The sequence below is a fragment of the Cebus imitator genome, unplaced genomic scaffold (assembly GCF_001604975.1).
Source record: "Cebus imitator isolate Cc_AM_T3 unplaced genomic scaffold, Cebus_imitator-1.0 Scaffold638, whole genome shotgun sequence".
In the NCBI taxonomy this organism is placed as follows: Eukaryota; Metazoa; Chordata; class Mammalia; order Primates; family Cebidae; genus Cebus; species Cebus imitator.
Window position 1 is genome coordinate 230,622 of NW_016107953.1, and position 19,461 is coordinate 250,082.

The following is a 19,461-nucleotide window of genomic DNA, read 5'->3' on the forward strand; positions in this document are numbered from 1 at the left end:
AAAAAAAAAAAAAAAAAAAAAAAAAAAAAAAAAAGAGAAGAAAAAAGAAAAAAAATCTCAGCTCACACATCTACCAGACCTCATCATCTATCTTCACTGTCAAATCAATCAAAATGAGGGTAAGGATCAAGAAGAAACATTTTTCCAGTTGAATGTTAACTAACGGAGTCTGTTTTAAGGGAAGCAAGAATGTACCTTGTGAAGGGTATGTCAATCCATATTCGTAGGAATCCATTTACCCAAGGAGAAAAGCAGGGTGGGGGAAAATCTCTTCTCTCCACCAACAAAGCACACTAGAGACCGCGCAGGAGAGGACAAGTGGAATGCGCCTCCCGGCCGGTGCCCACAAAGCGGAAACCTTCATTCCCATTCTACCCCAGTGCTTGGATCTGTCATTCTCTCCTCTCAAGCTGCTCCTCCAGATTCAGATGGTCTGGAGAAAATTCCTACTCCCTGTTCCCACTCCAAATGAGAATGCTGCTCCATCCATCACCTCTATCACAATTACTTCCTACCTTCCTTGCCTTTCAAGTCTCTGAGCCCCTGCCTGATTGCCGATTACAGGCTACACAGCACTAGGAATCTCTGGCCTGTTGCTTCTTATTTCCATTATGTGAATGTGGTTAAATGCATGATGTCCAAACTTCCCCTAGGAGAAAAAACATCCAAATCCTCTATTTTCTTTGGCCTTCTTTTCTGATTTACAAATGAATATAAAAGCATCCCTTGAGTGGCCAGTGCTTGTTATCCTGGAGTTTTGGGTTCTCTCAGAATATGTTATTTTCCTCTTTGCTTGAAATAATGACTTAGTTTTACATGTCGGCTTTCCTTAGCCATGACCCTCGGCTTCAGACTAAGCCACCAATAACAACAGTTCTTTGTTCCATAAGGATTCCTTTACCTAAGTAATTAAATACAACTTCAAACATTTAATATTAATGAAGTAAAAACTGACATATTCCATCTTACAAATTTATTTTTACAAAGTCCCAAGTTTATGAATTTTCAGATTACAGAAAGAGATGACATCAAGTTTCAGGTTTGTTGAACCATTCGCAAGACAGTGTGAAACATGCAGACTTCACCTGATTTACAGACTCCCTGGAGCACAAAAATTCCCAAAGGCCACTCCCACCATGCATGCAATTCCTATGACAGGTCCCGGGCAGGTGGACTTGCAGCCTCTCCCTGCACACCTCCAGCATTCCATGAGGTAGCCCATTCTGTTCATGACCAATTCTAGGAATTAGGAAGCTATTTCTGACATTTACGCAAGATCCGCATCCTTCAAACCTAAGTCTGAGGTATACTTTCTGCAGCAATACCGAACAAGCTTACCTCCTCTTACACCTAACATTTCTTCTTATATCACATAACTCTCTTTTCTTTCTTCTTTGGACACAATATTTCAAATAGGACACAAAGTTTAGATCCCTTAACATCTTGGTCACCCTTTATTCCTATGTCAACATTTCTTTAAAAACAAGTACTCAGATTTAAAATACATTAGGTTTTCCATTGCTCTTAGGCTAAAATAAAAAATATGTAATACTGTCAGGTGCCATTGCTCATGCCTGTAATCCCAGCACTTTGTGAGGCTGAGGTGAGCTGACTGCTTGAGGCCAGGAGTTCAAAACCAGCTCGGGCAACATAGTGAAACTCAGTCTCGACAAAAAAATACAAAAATTAGCTGGGCATGGCGGTGCATATCTGTAGTCCCAGCTACTTGAGAGGCTAACTTGGGAGGAACCACCTGAGCCCAGAAGGTCAAGGTTGTACTGAGCCATGATGACGCCGTGATGCCACTGCTCTCCAGCCTAGGCGACAAGTAAGACCCTGACTCAAACATTTTTTTTAAAAGTCTGTAATATGATCTACAAAGCCCTCTAGAATCTGACCACTGCACATCTCACCAGCTTCAGCTCTGCTCTCTGCCACTCTAGTCCCCCTGAAATCACTAGAATGTTGCTGTTCCTTCTACTTCCTTTGCACATGCTACTCCCACACCCAGGACTCCACTCTGCCCCCTGGCTGCCACCCTGTCTCATCCTTCAGATGGAGGCTCACCAACTCCTTCCTCAGAAGAGCCTTTCCTGACCTCCCTTCACCCAGTCAAGCCAAGATGCCCTGTTCTTGGCTCTCCTAGCGCCCTTAGTCTTTCTTCTCCATGGCATTTGGCAAAATAATAAGCATAGCATGGAGCTCACTGCTCCGTGTCTGTCTTTCCCATTAGATTATAAACGCCACAAGAAAGGGACAAGTCTGTCCTACATAGCACCGTATCCCCTGTACAGGCCCATGTGTGGCAGAGTAAGCACTGGACAAATACTTGTAAGGTGAATGAGTAACACACATGGAATTAACCGTTCCCACCAGCTGGATACAATTCAACTATTCCCAGCATCCACAAAACATTCATTCAGCAGTTGTCAAGAAGCTTGGTTCTGAAGATACAAAGTAGAAACATTAGCCAAGCCCTTGAGAAAGTCACACACTAGCAGAGGAGACAAAAGCATAAAGGCATAAATCCAACCTCTACGTTGGTGCTACAGAAGAGGTGCGTACAAGAGGCTCCGGGAGCAGCGAGAAAAACTAGAGTCACATGGACTGCGGCAAAGGAGCGGGAGGCAAGAAAACCAAGAATGAATGCTTCCTGAGGTGGCATCTGAGCAGAGAGGGAGCAAGGACGTATCTGGATCTACTGAAAATTAGCAGTGCAACATGAAGCAAGTCACTTCCGCCTGGGTCTCTGTTCCCACACCTGTAAAATGAGGCGATTTTGGCAGATGACCTCTAGGGCCCACCTGGCCCTGAGTCTAAGACGCCAGGCCTTCCATATTCATAAACATACCGAGCAGTTACTGCACGCCAAGGACTATGCTAAGTACTCACATGCATTCTCTCATTATCAACACAGGTACTGCTGTCATCTCATTTTAAGATGAGAACACGGAGGCAGAGATGTGAGGAAATTTGCCCCAGAATCACTGAAGGAAGCAGGCTCTCTTTCCCCCGGCACTGTCATTCTATTCCAGCGTCCTCACGACAATACCATGGCGCCTTTTACTAACCGTAGCCTCTCTGCTGTAGAAATCATCACATGGAGTCTGATTTCTGTTTTGAGTTGTTCTCTAGAAGGACATACACCAAATGGCAACCAGCATTGTCTCTGAGTATGGCAGTTACGGGTGGGTTTTAAAAAATGTTTTTTCCAAATTTTCTAAAATAAATTTGTATTAATAAACAGAAAGTTGGCCTGTGCCGTGCGTCATTTTGGGAGAAGCAAGGTGGCCTCCATGCTTCCCGAGCGTCTTCTTCGCTTCTGCCTCGACCTCCCCTTGACCACAAGCCTGTCTTGGGATCGGTTCCGGGTTCCGGAGTCCCGGCGGCGGCGGTGGAGGAGGCGGCGGCCTCCGCGACTTCCGTTCCCCACCGCCCGGCACGGGCCTCAATCAGAACGCAGCCCCCTGGGTCTCCGAGGCCGCCCCCGCCTCCACGCCAACAGCGGCCACAGCCACGGCCACAGCCGCCGCCGCAGGACTCTTCCAAGTCCACCGCTACTCAGGGACCCAGCCCCCTCCCTGAGAGGGCAGCGCGCCGCCCGCCACTCAGACAACCTGGGGGGCCCCGCCGGGGTCCGAGCAAGGGCCAGGCCCGACTCCCACCCAGACCCCGCTGCCTGCAGCCACCTCAGGCCCCCTTCCCCCGGGGGCACCGCCACCCACCCCCTCCAAGCAGCAGGGTCCCTACCACGCCTCCGCCCTTGGGCCTGCGCAGGGCCCAGGCCTAAGCACTCCTGGCAGCCACCACAAGCCACCGCATCGAGCAGCGGGGAGCCCCGCAGCGGGGGCGCCAGCACCACCCACCCTACCACCAGCAGCACCACAGGGGCCCGGCCCACGGCCGCACTCGGAAGGGTTTAAAGCCAACTTGTCTCTCTTGAGGGGGCCTGGAGAGAAAACTTACAGCGATGTGGGTTGTTTTTTGGGAATCTACCTGTGAAAATCTGTATCAAAGAGGATGAATTCAAAAGACTATTTGCTAAATATGGAGCGCCAGGAGAAGTTTTTATCAACAAAGGCAAAGGATTTGGATTTATTAAGCTTAAATCTAGAGCTCTGGCTGAAATTGCCAAAGCTGAACTCGATGATACACCCATGAGGGGTAGACAGCTTCCAGTTCGCTTGGCCCCACACCCTGTTGCCCTGTTTATTCCTAATCTTTCACCTCATGTTTCCAATGAACTGCTGGAAGAAGCCATTAGCCACTTTGATCCCATTTGTTATAACAGGGGATGATCGTGGAAGATCTACCAGGACAGGCATTACTGTATTGAATTTGCTTCTAAACCAGCAGCAAGAAAGGCATTTGAACAATGCAGTGTTTTCCTGCTGACAACTCCTTGCCCAGTCATTGTGGAACCACTTGAACAACGAGATGTTAAAGATGGTCTTCCTGAAAAAATTGCTCAGAATAATCCAATGTACCCAAAGGAGAGAGAAACCCCTCCTCATTTTGCCCAGTGTGGCACATTTGAGTATGAATATTCTCAGCGATGGAAGCGTTTGGTCATGAAATGGAAAAACAGCAAAGGGAACAAGTTGGAAAAAACAGGAAGGATGCAAAAGACAAATTGGAAAATGAAATGGAAGATGCCTACCATGAACATCATGCAAATCCTTTGCACCACGATCTGAAGAGACAACAGGAGGAATTAAGACGCGTGGAAGAACTTCACAACCAAGAAATGCAGAAATGTTAAGAAATGCAATTGAGGCAAGAGGAGGAATGATGTAGAAGCGAGGAAGAGATGATGATTTGTCAACGTGAGATGGAAGAACAAATGAGGCGCCAAAGAGAGGAAAGTGACAGCCGAATGGGCTACACGGATCAAAGAGACATGAGAACGGATGGCGGAGGAGCAACGAACACGGGAGGCTATGGTTCGGGAGGCCAGAAAGCTCCACCTCTAGGTGGTGGTGGCCGCATAGGTTCTGAGGCTAATCCCGGAGTTCCACCAGCAACCATGAGTGGTTCCAGGATGGGAAGTGACATGTGTACTGAGCGCCTTGGGCAGGGAGGTGTGGGGCCTGTAGGTAGACAGGGTCTTAGAGGAATGGGCCTGGAACTCCAGCAGGATATGACACAGAGAGGAGTACCAAGGCCCAAACAAAAAACCCCAATTTTAGATGTGATACCTACACTTTCATTCCAGTTTTTGTCCTTTGTTTAGACACCAATCTTTAAATTCTTGCATTTTAGTAAGAAAGCTACTTTTTTATGGATGTTAGCAGTTTATTGATCTAATACTTGTAAATGGTCTGTTCCGGCAGGTAAAATTATGCAACGCAGTGTTTGAAACAGAATTATTTTTCCTTCTTATTTCCTCTTTCTTTAAAAACTTTATAATGTCCCTCAAGTTATGACAGTGTACCCTGGGCCACTGAATTTCCAAAGTGTACCAATTTTTTTCTTTTACTGTGCTTCAGATAAATAAAAAATAGTTATAATATTGATCTTCAACTTTGCCATTCATGCTTCTATGCACATTAGGCTACTATTCTACATTGAAAGCATAGAGTGTCTAGGCCTTTGAATGGCATATGCCATTTCTGGGAAATGTATCTGGAGGCTAAGCATTACTTTCTACAAATAACTGCCCCCTTTGTTTTAAAAAGAAGAATTGCATATTGAAGGAGTGTCATGATTTGCTTGCCATTATAGGAAGCATGCTGGTGCTAGGTATTTTTTAAATGGTCACGTAGCAAAGCTGAACTGTAAATCTTCATTCAGGAATGTGTATTAGGATTGTGGAATAGGAGTAAGACGATTGGTAGCGGGTGAAAGTGGGTTTGATTAAACAGATCTTTTATGGCCCTATGAGCTATGCTTTTTATCCTTGAAAGCTTTTGGAAAGTGGAAAGATCATTTTGTTGCATTTCCCCATTTCTTGTTTTTAAAAGATCAACAAATCTCGAGCCCTATAAATGGATTGTATTGAACTTTTATATTTGAACTAAAGATTGTTCAGCATGAAAAAAAAAAGTCAGAAAATTTTTTTGGTTTTGTTTCTTTGAGACAGAGTCTGACTATGTTGCCTAGGCTGGAGTGCTGTGATATCAGTTCACTGAAACCTCCCCTGGCTCCTGGGTTCAAGTGATTCTCATGCCTCAGCCTCCTGAGTAGTCGGGATTACAGGCGCCTACCACCATGCCCAGCTAGTTTTTTGTTTGTTTGTTTTCGTATTTTTAGTAGAGATGGGGTTTCACCATGTTGGCCAGGCTGGCCTTGAACTCCTGACCTCAGGTGATCTGCCTGCCTCAGCCTCCCAAAGTTCTGGAATTATGGGCGTGAGCCACCGCACCCGGTCCAGAAAGTATTTTTGGAGAGACAATTTCTGCATAATGTTAGATATAGCAAAATTTAAGATGTCAGTCTTTCTAAATCCAGTATATTAGCTATCCATTCCAAGCTCAGGCTGCTGGCAAGTCTAATCAGCATATCTATCATTCTCATTCATGACATCAATGAAAATGTGGATACAGACAAGGCCACTGCATCACCTCATTAATTAATCCCCTTTTGATAATCATAAAACTAGGTACCCTACATGTATTTACTCCATGCTCCTTATGTGTTAGTTACTAGGCTCTGCACATGACACAAGCACCCCACTGACCTCCTGACATAGCAATCTATTATCCAAAATGGAGCTAACACTACTTTGTGTTGTTGGCATTTATATAATGTCCCTGTGGGCCAAAGTATAGTCTTTATGTACATTATCTCATTGAATCTTTATAATTACCTTATATGAAGTAGAAATGATTGTCCTCTTTTTATAACTAGGAAAAGTGAGAATCAGAAAGATTAAGTAACTTCCCCCAGGGTCACAGAACTAGTGTGCAACAAGGGTAGTATCGAATCCAAGGTCTATCCTATTCCAAATCCCATGCTCCCAATGGCTTCTCTATCCTTCTCCTCCATCCTCCTAGATGCAGCTACACCATTGGCTGGCTGGACTCGTTACTGCCAAGCATCTCAATCCTAAAGCATGATGATCACTTTATGATTTTACATGACCTTTTCTATCCTGTAGTCCTCTTTTCTAGGAGACAAATCATCCTAGAAACTTAGTTCTCAGTTCTTGAAAGTTTTCAGTTCTTGCCTAAGTTAATTTTAGGGCATCTTTCCCCTTTCTAGCTATGGGATTCTATCAGTGAAATGTATTTTCCTTTCCCCCTCCATTGCACGTGGATGAAAATCTGTCCCATCTTTGAAAGCTCTTCAAAGAAACTCCTGTCAGTCCTCATTCTTGAAACAAATGAACCTTCCTCATGGCGGTGAAAAGAGTTTAAAACTCTGTAAAATATTTGAAGATATTTATTCTGAGCCAAGTATAAGCAGCCATGGCCCATTATACAGCCCTCTGGAGATCCTAAGAACATGTGCCCAAGGTATTCAGGGTGCGGCTTGGTTTTATTCATTTTAGAGAGGCATGAAACATCAATCAAATACATTCAAGAAATACGTTGGTTTGGTCCAGCAAGGTGGGACAACCCAAAGTGTGGGGGGAGGGGAGGTTCCAGGCTATGGGTAAATTAAAACATTTTCTAGTTGCCACTTAAGGTTGAGTTTGCCTAAAGACCTAGCATAGATAGAAAGAAAATGCTCAGGTTAAGATAAAAGATTGTGGGGACCAAGGTTCTTTTGAAGTCCTCAGTGGCTGCCCTTAGAGACAACAGAGGATAAATGTTTCCTTTTCAGATCTTTGAAAGGTGGTAGACTCCTAATCTCTTTAGGATTAGGAGGGCCTGGAAGAAAAAGATCTCGCTATGTTAATAGAGATTCTTTACAGATGTAAAGTTTTCTCCCACAAAGAACAGCTTTGCTGGGCCATTTCAAAATACGGCAAAGAAACATGTTTTGGGGTAAAATATTTTGACTTTCCTCTTTGTCATATAACGTTAGGCCAGAGTCAGGTTGCAAAATAAGTCACGATATATAGAGTTAAATGAAACCAATCTGATGAGAAATTATGGTTTGTAGGGCATGACTCTCCATACCCCTTGGGAATTTGGGCAAGATTTAAAAAAAAAAAAAAAAAATCAGGGGTCAGTCCGCACTCAGTCGAGGAAACTGACTTACAGAAGTTAAGCCTCAGCCTGGGACTCGCGCCAGAGCGTCAAGTCCTACCTTCCACGGGAAACAGTCTCCAATTCCTTCCTATACTTTTCTAGGCGCAGGACGCAGCTCCCCGCCCCTCCACACCGCTCCACTCCCTCATTCCAGGCGCATCCCAGCGGGTGATGTTCCTGTCAGAGACACGTGTTTCGGCGCAACTCCTTCCGAAGCTGCCGAGAGTCTGACTTTCTCCCACTTAACTCCGTAAAGGACTCGAAAGCCGACCCCGAATCACAGCTGCAGCTCCCGGCGCGCCAAGAGCCGGGCCTCGGGTGGGGACGGAGCGGAAGCCGGGTCAAAACTCACCCGACTCGCCTGCGCTGGGAGGCGTCTGGAGAACGTCCTGGGGTTGTCCAAGAGCGAACCGTCGGCGGCTGCCATGGCCTGCGTGGGGTACGCTTGGTACAGCGGCCAGCCGGGTGTGCAGACGGCTGGGGCCAGGACCCCACGTGGGACGCGCGAGGACCCCGCGCGGCTGCCCCGCCGAGTCCTGCGCTGCAGCCTCTTCCGGGTCCGGAACGGCTCCAATTGTACCGACCCACCCCGAGGGGAGACAGAGACGGCGGCACCGGGCGGATAGCGGCGAGCCGGGGGCCCCGGTCCCCGCCGGTGGTAACCCCGCTCTGCGTACCTCGCGGCCCAGCAAAATTACATTCGGTCAAGAGTTCATGCTAGGGAAGTTCTCTGAATGTCTCTGAGAAACGAGGCCCGGCGCCATCTCACCGAAGAAGTCCCCCTTTGCCGCCGCATGCATTTCCTTAGCACTCAGGAACCAAAGCCTAACTCGTTGTGTGGACTGAGGCTCGAGCTCAATCCCTGGGCAAGGGAAAGGGGATGCTCGGGGCTCCCGGCTCGCGGCCGTTTTCTGGACAGGCAGCTCCTCGGACACCTGGCAGGGCCGCGTTGCCTGGCAACGGTGGGGTCCTTCTTGGCTCGGCGGCGCTCCGGGCCTGAGGGTAGAAAACCGCCGCGGAGGGCGCTGGGGGTGGGGGTGGTGGCGTTGGTGCGGGAGGTGGCCGCGTGACGGCTACGCGGGCTTGGAGCGCCTGGGCGTCCGATCTCTGCACCTGAGAGAAGATGGACACGGCGGACCAGACCCTAGTGGGGCCCGCGGATGATGGGCCTGCGCCGCCCGAAGAGGAGGAGGGAGAGGGGGGCGGCGAGGCGGGCAGCGAGGCGGGCGGGAAGGAGCCGGCAGCGGACGCGGCCCCGGGGCCCAGCGCTGCATTCCGCCTCATGGTGACCCGGCGGGAGCCGGCCGTGAAGCTGCAGTATGCGGTGAGCGGTCTGGAACCGCTGGCTTGGTCCGAGGACCACCGCGTGTCAGTGTCCACGGCCCGCAGCATCGCGGTGCTGGAGCTCATCTGCGACGTGCACAACCCGGGCCAGGACCTGGTTATCCACCGCACCTCGGTGCCTGCCCCTCTCAATAGCTGTCTCCTCAAAGTAAGTCATCCCCCGCCAGCCCCTGTCGCCGCCGCGTCATCTGTCCCAGGGGAATCCCGTTCCGCATTCGGTCCGGGGATTTCCATTTTCGCATCCAGCGCTGGGGATTAAGCTAGGGTTGCCACAGCTTTAAAGAAGAAAAAAGGAAAGCTCTGCAGCTGCCTGCACCGTTTCCCCAGGTCACCCGCCGCCCCAAACACAGGTACACACCCAGGGGGCTTCCCGGAGTTGGGTCCCGCCAACCTCCTTCGCCCGCACAAGGAGTGGGTTACTCCGTGGTGCTTTCTGAGGCTCCACCTCCTGTAGATCCAACGCGGGACCTGCCTCGGTCGTCGCTCCTATTGTCTGGGGCCGACTTTCTGAGGTTCTTGCCTGGCTTTGTTTACTGTGTGTGCCCTCCTCTCGCGCCTCTTATGCTTCAGAGAAGAAAAACTGGTCCTATTCATTGTCTTAACTGTTTCTGTGACTTTATTATGAATGGTCCTCGTCTCTCACCTTGGGCAAACGGGTAAATACTGGATCTCGGGGTTTGTACTCTAGTCTTTCTTTACTAGCTAAACATCTTTGCGATGTGGAATGAAAATAAAGACTCGAAACAACTGCGTTTCTTAAACTTCAAGCGCAAGGTCAAGTAGTAAGCCATAGCGTTCCTTATAGTTCCTTTTAGCGTTCGTTTAGTTGCTTAGAGGTGTAAAAACTTTTCCATATATCGTTGATAGAGGTGTACGCTTATATGTAATCTGTCAACGTTTACATACAGTCATTAGATATTTGACTACTACTTTGCTTGGTGCTGCCCCATGTTCTGGAAATAAAGCAGTGTACAAAACAGAGCCGCTGCCCTCATGAAGTTTACATTCGTTGGCACGTCAAAAACAAATGATAAGGTACTGTCGGGTAGTGATAAGCACTGAAAAGATTTGTGTCCATATACAGAGAACATGTTTATGTGTTTGTAACTCTTATTCAGGACAGCCATTTAAAACATGAGTCATTAGCATAGGTAGGGTGCAGATAACCCTTATCACTTTTTAGCATACTTAATTCAAGTTTAAAACAGGTTGATGTTGTCAGAGTGTTAGCTTGTATGACTAAACTTCGTCTAAGATGTTTTTGAAGGAGATAAGACCACATTTGTTCAAGTGTAAACATATCAGATAGATGCAACTCTATGAAATTGAGAAACATACAAGGAGGTAGGCAGAAGAAAGGTGATGCAAAAGGTGTCTCTTCTGCTGAAAAGGAACTTAACTGTTTCCAAGGATGTTCATACGCACATCAACTCGGAAAGTATGTGTGTCAGCATGGTAGAGATCGAATACTTTAGCAGAGAGAATGTAAAGAAAGGAGGGAATGGTGAGGGGAGGAACTTTTATGGGGCAGGTCATCTGGTGGTGAATCTGGAGCAGTCCTAAAGAGGTTGTGTTTGGCTTGTAAGAGGAAGGGAGGAAAGGGCATTCATCCCATGTGCATACGTAAAGTCATGAACATAATTTACTACTGTATTGTTTGTGTAATAACAGATCAGTACATGAACTCAAGTAGCTCTTCTAGAGAGTCAGAAAGTAACATGAGGCTGGTTTATGAACTTGGAAGGCCGGTATGAGGGAGTTGACTTCAATCTAGGAAGCCCTTAAGATGCTGTTATGGTTTTCATTAGCATATAGTGACCTGTTACAGTTCAGGAACATGAATCTGGCTGAAAAGAGGCACGAAGATAATTGACTGGATCAGTGTAAAATAGAAGTTAAGCGATTGGGCTTTGGCACAAGATAGCCCTATTTATAAAAGGGAGATGATGAAACCTTGTTCAGGCTTTTTAGAAGATTAAATATACACAATCACTGGGCACAGTTCTTGGCACACTGTAAATGCTCAAGGTGAAAATATTATGCAGTTATACAGGCATGAAGGAGTAGGAGTCTGAATTAATGTTGTGGTTGTGGACAGGAAGATATCCCTAGTATTCTGATAAAATTTTGACTGTCATTTTTCCTCACTTGACATTTACCACAACATCTAGTAACAGGAAATCCTTATATAGCCCTCTTATAGTTGACAAATGACTTCCAGGAAATTAATTAGTGACACTTTCCCCTTCTGTACTATGGTGTTTTTTTTTTTTTTTTTATGTGTACATCACATAAACCATCAGTCATTTAGCCGTCTTGTTAGACTTTGATTGCCAAGTGAATGACTGCTGAGTTGTTCCTGCAGTTCTACAAGAGTCCTCTGTGGAATAAAACTCTGGTATGATGGTAGGAACGTAAAGAAATCTGTATCAGCACTTTGATGACTCTATCCATTGACAGTCTGTGGATTTCAATCTTTTCGGTGCTGTGCAGCATGCATTCCTGCTGACCTAAATGGTGGACAGTCTGCGGTGCAGATCAGTTTTAATGCAGCATTGCTAGAAAGCTAGGTACTAAACACCTTTGAAGCCTTTGCTCTATGATTCTGTTATTTAGATTATGAATTTGCAGGAAAATCTGCAGCTATATAATAGTTTAGACATTAACAGCAGTTTTTTTGTTTTGTTTTGTTTTTGTTTTTTTTTTTTGAGACGGAGTTTTGCTCTTGTTGCCCAGGCTGGAGTGCAATGGCGCGATCTCGGCTCACCGCAACCTCCGCCTCCTGGGTTCAGGCAATTCTCCTGCCTCAGCCTCCTGAGTAGCTGGGATTACAGGGATGCGCCACCATGCCCAGCTGATTTTTTTTTTGTATTTTTAGTAGAGACGGGGTTTCACCATGTTGACCAGGATGGTCTCGATCTCTTGACCTCGTGATCCACCCACCTCGGCCTCCCAAAGTGCTGGGATTACAGGTTTGAGCCACTGCGCCCGGCTCAACAGCAGTTTTATAAGATTGTATGATTGTAAAGGTGAACAGTATAAACTGAAAAGCAATGAAATAGTGATTTCAGAATATCAAAATTGTTTTTCCCATTGGACTGTTAATTTAGTAGTTTGTGATGATGAACCATACAACCATCATTTGTGTATGATTCCAAATTCTGATAATATTTATGTACCTAATTGTATTGTGTATCAATTGTTAGGAGCCTTAGAAAGTATTAACTTTATCTGTTACAGTAATAACTGTTGCCTGTCTTTGGATTCTATTACCTGTCCTCAAGAATCTTACTGTCTAGGGCCTGGCGCGGCAGCTCACACCTGTAATCCCAGCACTTTGGGAGACCGAGGCAGGTGGATCACCCAAGTTCGGGAGTTCGAGACCAGCCTGACCAACATGGAGAAACCCCGTCTCTATTAAATGTACAAAATTAACTGGGAGTGGTGGTACATGCCCGTAACCCCAGCTACTCAGGAGGTGAAGGCAGGAGAATTGCTTAATTCTCTGGGAGGCGGAGATTGCGGTGAGCAGAGATCGTGCCATTGCATTCCAGCCTGGGCAACAAGAGTGAAACTTCGGCTCAAAAATAAAAAAAAGAGGCTTACTAAAAGATTCAAGTGAATTTTTGTCAGGTGCATACAAAGTGCTTAGCGGTTAGTATTAAAAAGTAATGGTGAAAACTGCAATTACTTTTGCACCAACCTAATAGTATTAGTGGTCAACTGGAAACTGGATGGTTTACAATTAAATGATTGGCTGTGGGCAGGCCCCTGGGAGCTGGACTGTAAGTATACTCCTTGGGCATCTGAATATTTGATTTGCTAACAGTTTTGTGATAGGGAGAGTTGGAAGGAGGTGCAGTAGTCTAATTGAAACTAATATGTCAGAAATTGCTGCACAAAACCCTAAGGCTTTTTCCTATCTGTCAAGATCTGTGCTGCTGTCCATCCTGTCAGGAATTCTTCCTACAATGAGTAGTACCATGGGTTGATCGAGCTTCCTTTATTTCATCCTGTGCCGCTGCTTTGGGTTACCAATCCTGTGAGTTTACTTCTACAGTAGCTTTTATTGGTAGCAAATTTAACCTATTCTAAGGAGTATTGCTTAGTTCACAGTACTGAAGGATTTGATGAACGATTTTATTATATCTATCCTCCATTTGTTAGACAACTTTATGTCTACCTTGCGTTTTTGCATACTTTTATTAGCATTAAAAATCTTATTAAGACTGAGTGTTGTGGCTCACACCTGTAGTCCCAGCACTTTGGAAGTCCAAGACAGGAGGATCACTTGAGCCCAGGAGTTAAAGACCAGCATGGGCAACAGAGGGAGACCCCATCACTACAAAAAACTTAAAAATTAGACAGGCTTGGTGGTGTGGACCTGTGGTCCCAACTACTCAGGAGGTGATGAAAGGGTCGCTTGACCCCAGGAGGTGGAGGCTGCAGTGAGCTGTAGTCACACCAACTGCACTCCAGCCTGAGTGACAGAGAGACTCTCAAAAAAATTTTTTTAACTTCATCCTCAGAGTTTATTAATAATTATCATAGCTAACTTTATTCAGCACTTATGCTTTAATATATTGACTTACTTAACCTTCCTAACTTTATGGGATGTATATTAATCTCATTTATAAATGAGGAAATTAAGGTCAGAAGGTTTAAGCAATTTGCTCACAGTCACAGAGCTGGTATGTAGTAGAGCCAACATTTGAACCCAGGGAGTCTGGCATCATAGCACAGATTTTCAGTTATTATGCTGCACTTCATTATGTTATCTTACAAATTTTATCTACCTTTAGAAAGCACTGGGCTCTGATTAGCATTACTTCATTTCCAAGCCAGCCACCTACACCTCGTTTAATTGGAGTTTTCAGTCTGATTCTCCAGCAAGTTTCATAGTGTATCCAAGAGACTACCTTAAAATGCCTTCCTACAATCAAGATATACTGCCTAAAACGTCATTAAAGGGTAATAACTGCCCCCACCAAAGGTTCTGTTGTTTAAAAAGGAAAAAAAGTTTGGCTTCCTGTGGCTCAGTAGGTCTCTATAGTAGTTCCCTGGCCAAAGCGTTTAGTGTCCTCGTGTCACTTTTCAAGGGAGAATGATGTGTAATATATGGTATTTCCAAAGCTTGTTTGGCCGTAGAACTATTTTTCAAGGGACAGTTTAAGGGAGTAGTGTACTGTGAAATACACCGTAGGAAAAGTTCTCTAATTTATGTTGTGGAGAATTTTCTGTTAACATTTCATTTTATTTGCTTATTATGTCATCTAGCAATTTTAGAAGACAGAATAAGAATAGATTATTCCAGTTATCCTTTGCTAGTTTCTAATCATCACTCCTGTCTGCACAGACTATTCATTTGTTAATACATTGAGGAATTTTATTTCTGTTAGGCTTAATGGTCCCTAGTTTTTGTTATTTATTTACTATTTGGGTGGTTTATTTATTTATGGATAGAGCCTGACTTCATCACCCAGACTGGAGTGCAGTGGCCTAATCTCAGCTCACTGCAACCTCTGCCTCCCGGGTTCAAGCAATTCTCCTGCCTCAGCCTCCCGAGTAGCTGGAGTTGCAGGTGCCTGCCACCATGCCGGACTGATTTTTGTATTTTTAGTAGAGATGGGACCTCACTATGTTGCCCAGGCTGGTCTCAAACTCCTGGTCTCCAGTCATCCACCCACCTCTACCTGCCAAACAGCTGGGATTACGGGCGTGAGCCTTGAGGGATAGTTTTAAATTATTTGTTGCACTCTGATTTTCTAACATAGCCCCAGTTGTCCATACTTCATCTAGGATGTAGTCAGTGGTTCTGATTTAACATCTTCCAAATGCTTTTGTGTCATAGAGGGTAATTCCTCTAGGCTTGAAAACTTAAACTCAGTTAAAGTGACTTTTATTATATGCGTGTATGTCTTAGGCCTGGAATTTCCTTTTATTCGCGTTCTACTCTTTCCAGTTTAAAGATCAGCTTCTTTGAAAAAGGAGATTGACATTAAAGAAGAATTGTAGGATTATTTTTCTTTTGTTCATTTCTCTAAAGACAGTGGATCAAGTCCTTTCTTCTTCCTGCTTCTGACGTAACAAAACATCTTTTGGCTAGTCTCTGCTCTTTTTTTTTTTTTTTTTTTTTTTTTCTTTAGCCTTCCTTTTTGTGATGCTGAACCACTTTCTCTTGGTCATTTCTCTCTTCCTCCGTCTTCAGTGTCCCTTTAAAATCTTTTTAAAGAGCTCACAGCTGGGCACGGTGGCTCACACCTGTAATCCCAACACTTTGGGAGGCCAAGCCAGGTGGATCACTTGAGGTAATTAGCTGGGTGTGGTGGTGCATGCTTGTAATTCCAGTTACTTGGGAGGCTGAGGCAGGAGAATCACTTGAACGCTGGAGGTAGGTGTTGCGGTGAGCCGAGATCATGCCACTGCACCCCAGCCTGGATGACAAAGCCAGGCTCCATCTTGAAAAAAAAAGAACTCACTGTCATACAGCTAGGCACTGTCTGATACATGTTACAAACTTGGAGGAGGAAGAGATGAATGAAAGCTTGAATGACCTCAAAAGGCTTTAAAGAGAGAATTCGATCTGGTAGGAGAGATGGGATTTACATAGGAGGAAGAACCAGGCAAGGGAGCCAGGGAAAGCTGAGATGGGAATGGCAACTAGAATAGTCTGATTAGAGTGAACATTATTCTATAGAAACAGTAAACAAAGCAGCTGGAGTTGGCTCTCACCATTATTTGTGAATGAAATTTCAGATAAAGGACTTAAAGCTGTCATTTGTATTGCAAAGATACTGTAAAAATCTAAATATTAAATTGTATCAAAGATATAAATATTTTCATAAATTTGTAACACCTTTTTTGTTTTGTGACTAGCTCATCTAAATGCTCTGTTGAATCTTAAGAATCAAGTACATTTCTCTTGCATATATTAATTCTAAGAAGAATATGGGAGTCAGGCTATAAATAATGATATTTATTCTGACTTTATTTTTAAAAATGTCGTCTCCTTGAGTAAGTACTCATCTGATAGTTTTTAATATCTCTTATTTTCAGGTTGGCTCAAAAACAGAAGTTGCTGAGTGCAAGGAGAAATTCGCCGCCTCCAAGGACCCCACGGTCAGTCAGACTTTCATGTTGGATAGGGTGTTCAACCCTGAGGGGAAGGCTTTACCACCAATGAGAGGCTTCAAGTACACCAGCTGGTCTCCCATGGGTTGTGATGCTAATGGCAGGTGCCTCTTGGCAGCACTGACCATGGACAATCGCCTGACCATCCAGGCGAATCTCAACAGACTGCAGTGGGTCCAGCTGGTTGACCTGACTGAGATCTACGGAGAACGTCTTTATGAGACCAGTTACAGGCTCTCTAAAAGTGAGGCCCCAGAAGGAAATCTCGGGGATTTTGCTGAGTTTCAGAGGAGACACAGCATGCAGACCCCAGTCAGAATGGAGTGGTCAGGCATCTGTACCACTCAGCAGGTCAAGCATAACAACGAATGCCGGGACGTCGGCAGTGTGCTCCTGGCCGTCCTCTTTGAAAACGGTAACATCGCCGTGTGGCAGTTTCAGCTGCCATTTGTCGGAAAAGAATCCATCTCTTCATGCAATACGATTGAGTCAGGAATCACCTCTCCCAGTGTATTGTTTTGGTGGGAATATGAGCACAATAATCGAAAGATGAGTGGCCTTATTGTGGGGAGTGCTTTCGGACCTGTAAAAATTCTTCCTGTCAATCTCAAAGCAGTCAAAGGCTATTTCACTTTAAGGCAGCCTGTTATCTTGTGGAAAGAAATGGACCAGTTGCCTGTGCACAGCATCAAATGTGTGCCACTTTATCACCCTTACCAGAAGTGTAGTTGCAGCCTAGTAGTAGCTGCAAGAGGCTCCTACGTATTTTGGTGTCTTCTTCTGATCTCCAAAGCAGGGCTGAATGTTCACAATTCCCACGTGACGGGCCTCCACTCACTGCCTATTGTCTCCATGACTGCAGACAAACAGAATGGAACGGTCTATACTTGCTCGAGTGACGGAAAAGTGAGGCAGCTGATTCCCATTTTCACGGATGTTGCGTTAAAGTTTGAACACCAGTTGATTAAACTCTCAGATGTGTTTGGCTCAGTGAGGACTCATGGGATAGCAGTGAGCCCCTGTGGTGCGTACCTGGCCATCATTACCACCGAGGGCATGGTCAACGGCCTCCACCCTGTTAACAAAAACTACCAGGTCCAGTTTGTTACTCTCAAAACCTTTGAAGAGGCAGCTGCTCAGCTCCTGGAATCTTCTGTTCAAAACCTTTTTAAGCAGGTAGATTTAATAGACCTCGTACGCTGGAAGATTTTAAAAGATAAACATATCCCTCAATTTTTACAAGAAGCCTTGGAAAAAAAGATTGAAAGCAGTGGAGTCACCTACTTTTGGCGTTTTAAGCTTTTCCTCCTGAGGATTTTATATCAGTCAATGCAGAAAACCCCTTCAGAAGCCTTATGGAAACCCACCCAGGAGGACTCAAAAATCTTACTAGTAGATTCACCTGGAATGGGCAATCCTGAGGATGAACAGCAGGAAGAAGGCACTTCTTCCAAACCGGTGGTGAAGCAAGGCCTGCAGGAGAGGAGTAAGGAAGGAGATGGAGAGGAGCCCGCGGATGACTCACTCGCTCAGACTGGAGATGCCGGAGGCCGTGAGCCAATGGAAGAGAAACTCCTGGAAATCCAAGGGAAAATTGAAGCCGTGGAGATGCACTTGACCAGGGAACACATGAAGCGAGTCTTAGGAGAGGTGTATCTGCACACCTGGATCACGGAAAACACTAGCATCCCCACCCGAGGACTCTGTAACTTTTTAATGTCTGATGAAGAGTATGATGACAGAACAGCACGGGTAGGTGTTTATTAACAAAAACTCTGAAATTGAGGAAAGTCTGCTTTCTTCATGAGAAAGACATGACCTAAATTGAGTTCCTGAAGCTCAACTTTTGCTTTGAGACTTTTTTAGGTAATTGATTTACATGAGGTGCAGGGGAATAAATAGGAAATGTGGATTAATGCAGAGGATGCATTCATAGCATACAAAGAATATTTTGATTCTTCACACTGGGCTTGACAGATATGCCAAATTTGCAGGATGAGCTTTCCAGACTGGATTAGCTCAAAGTGGCTGCATTTAGCTTGAGTAGTAAGTGATGGGCGATCATGGCAGTAGAAATATAGTGCCCATGCTCCTGCCCTTCCTCTTTTACAAAAGTTTTATACGGAAGGGGTGTAATGATGTGTTTTCCATTTGATAGGACTTAAGGATATCTTCAAATTTAGTCAAGAAAGGCATATAAAGTAAATGTATTATTACTCATGTCTCATTTTTACAAAAACCAGACACAATCTTTATTTTGGTAGCAGAACAGTCTTAAACAGTGTTATCCAAAATGTATTCTAAAGACTTTAAATTGCTCAACGGAACACCAGGGTTCCCAGTGCAATTATCCTTCTAAGGGTTCTGAGAATTCCTACAGAAAAGAAACTGATACCTTTGTGTAGGTCAGTGTTACTCAGACTTCCCGATCAGAGCATCTTTCTTGCACTAACAGCTGCTAAAATCCTGAAGAATTTGTGTTCCAAGAAATATACTGTATTCTGAAATATTCAAAACCACAAATATCTGTGCTCCCTTTTACTTCAAAGATTGATACTTATTGACTAAAGTCTTATTTAAAATATTAATCAAAGGCAGTATCTTTGTTTTTAATGTCAAGCCATTCGCGATCCTTTTTGCATTTTCTTATCGGAAAGAATGCGTATGTTTGTGCACACACGTTCACTTTTGAAATGATTGCTCAGAGAATGTTTGCAGTGATCTTGAGTATTAAGATGCACTGTTGATGTAACTGCATTTTCTTCTTTAAAAGTTAACTTTTGAGGCCAGGCACATTAGCTCACGCTTGTAATCCCAGCACTTTGGGAGGTTGAAGTGGGTGGATCAC

General features: G+C 44.9%; 2 protein-coding genes and 1 pseudogene across 2 annotated transcripts in view; 2 read left to right on the plus strand and 1 right to left on the minus strand.

Moving 5' to 3' along the window:
* DDX31 (DEAD-box helicase 31) overlaps positions 1-9,055 on the minus strand; it is a 79,399-nt gene extending 70,344 nt beyond the window's left edge. The window contains 3 exon segments of the mRNA XM_017517589.2: positions 8,491-8,655; positions 8,658-8,785; positions 8,788-9,055. Of these exon segments, the coding sequence (XP_017373078.1) occupies positions 8,491-8,655; positions 8,658-8,785; positions 8,788-8,938 (444 nt within the window). The 5' untranslated portion in view covers positions 8,939-9,055.
* On the plus strand, positions 3,054-6,037 carry LOC108295407 (annotated as a pseudogene).
* The window catches only part of GTF3C4 (general transcription factor IIIC subunit 4), a 21,931-nt gene continuing 11,459 nt past the window's right edge, over positions 8,990-19,461 (plus strand). Inside the window, exons 1-2 of the mRNA XM_017517588.1 lie at positions 8,990-9,630; positions 16,539-18,365. Of these exons, the coding sequence (XP_017373077.1) occupies positions 9,262-9,630; positions 16,539-18,365 (2,196 nt within the window). The 5' untranslated portion in view covers positions 8,990-9,261. The remainder of the gene's footprint in view (positions 9,631-16,538; positions 18,366-19,461) is intronic.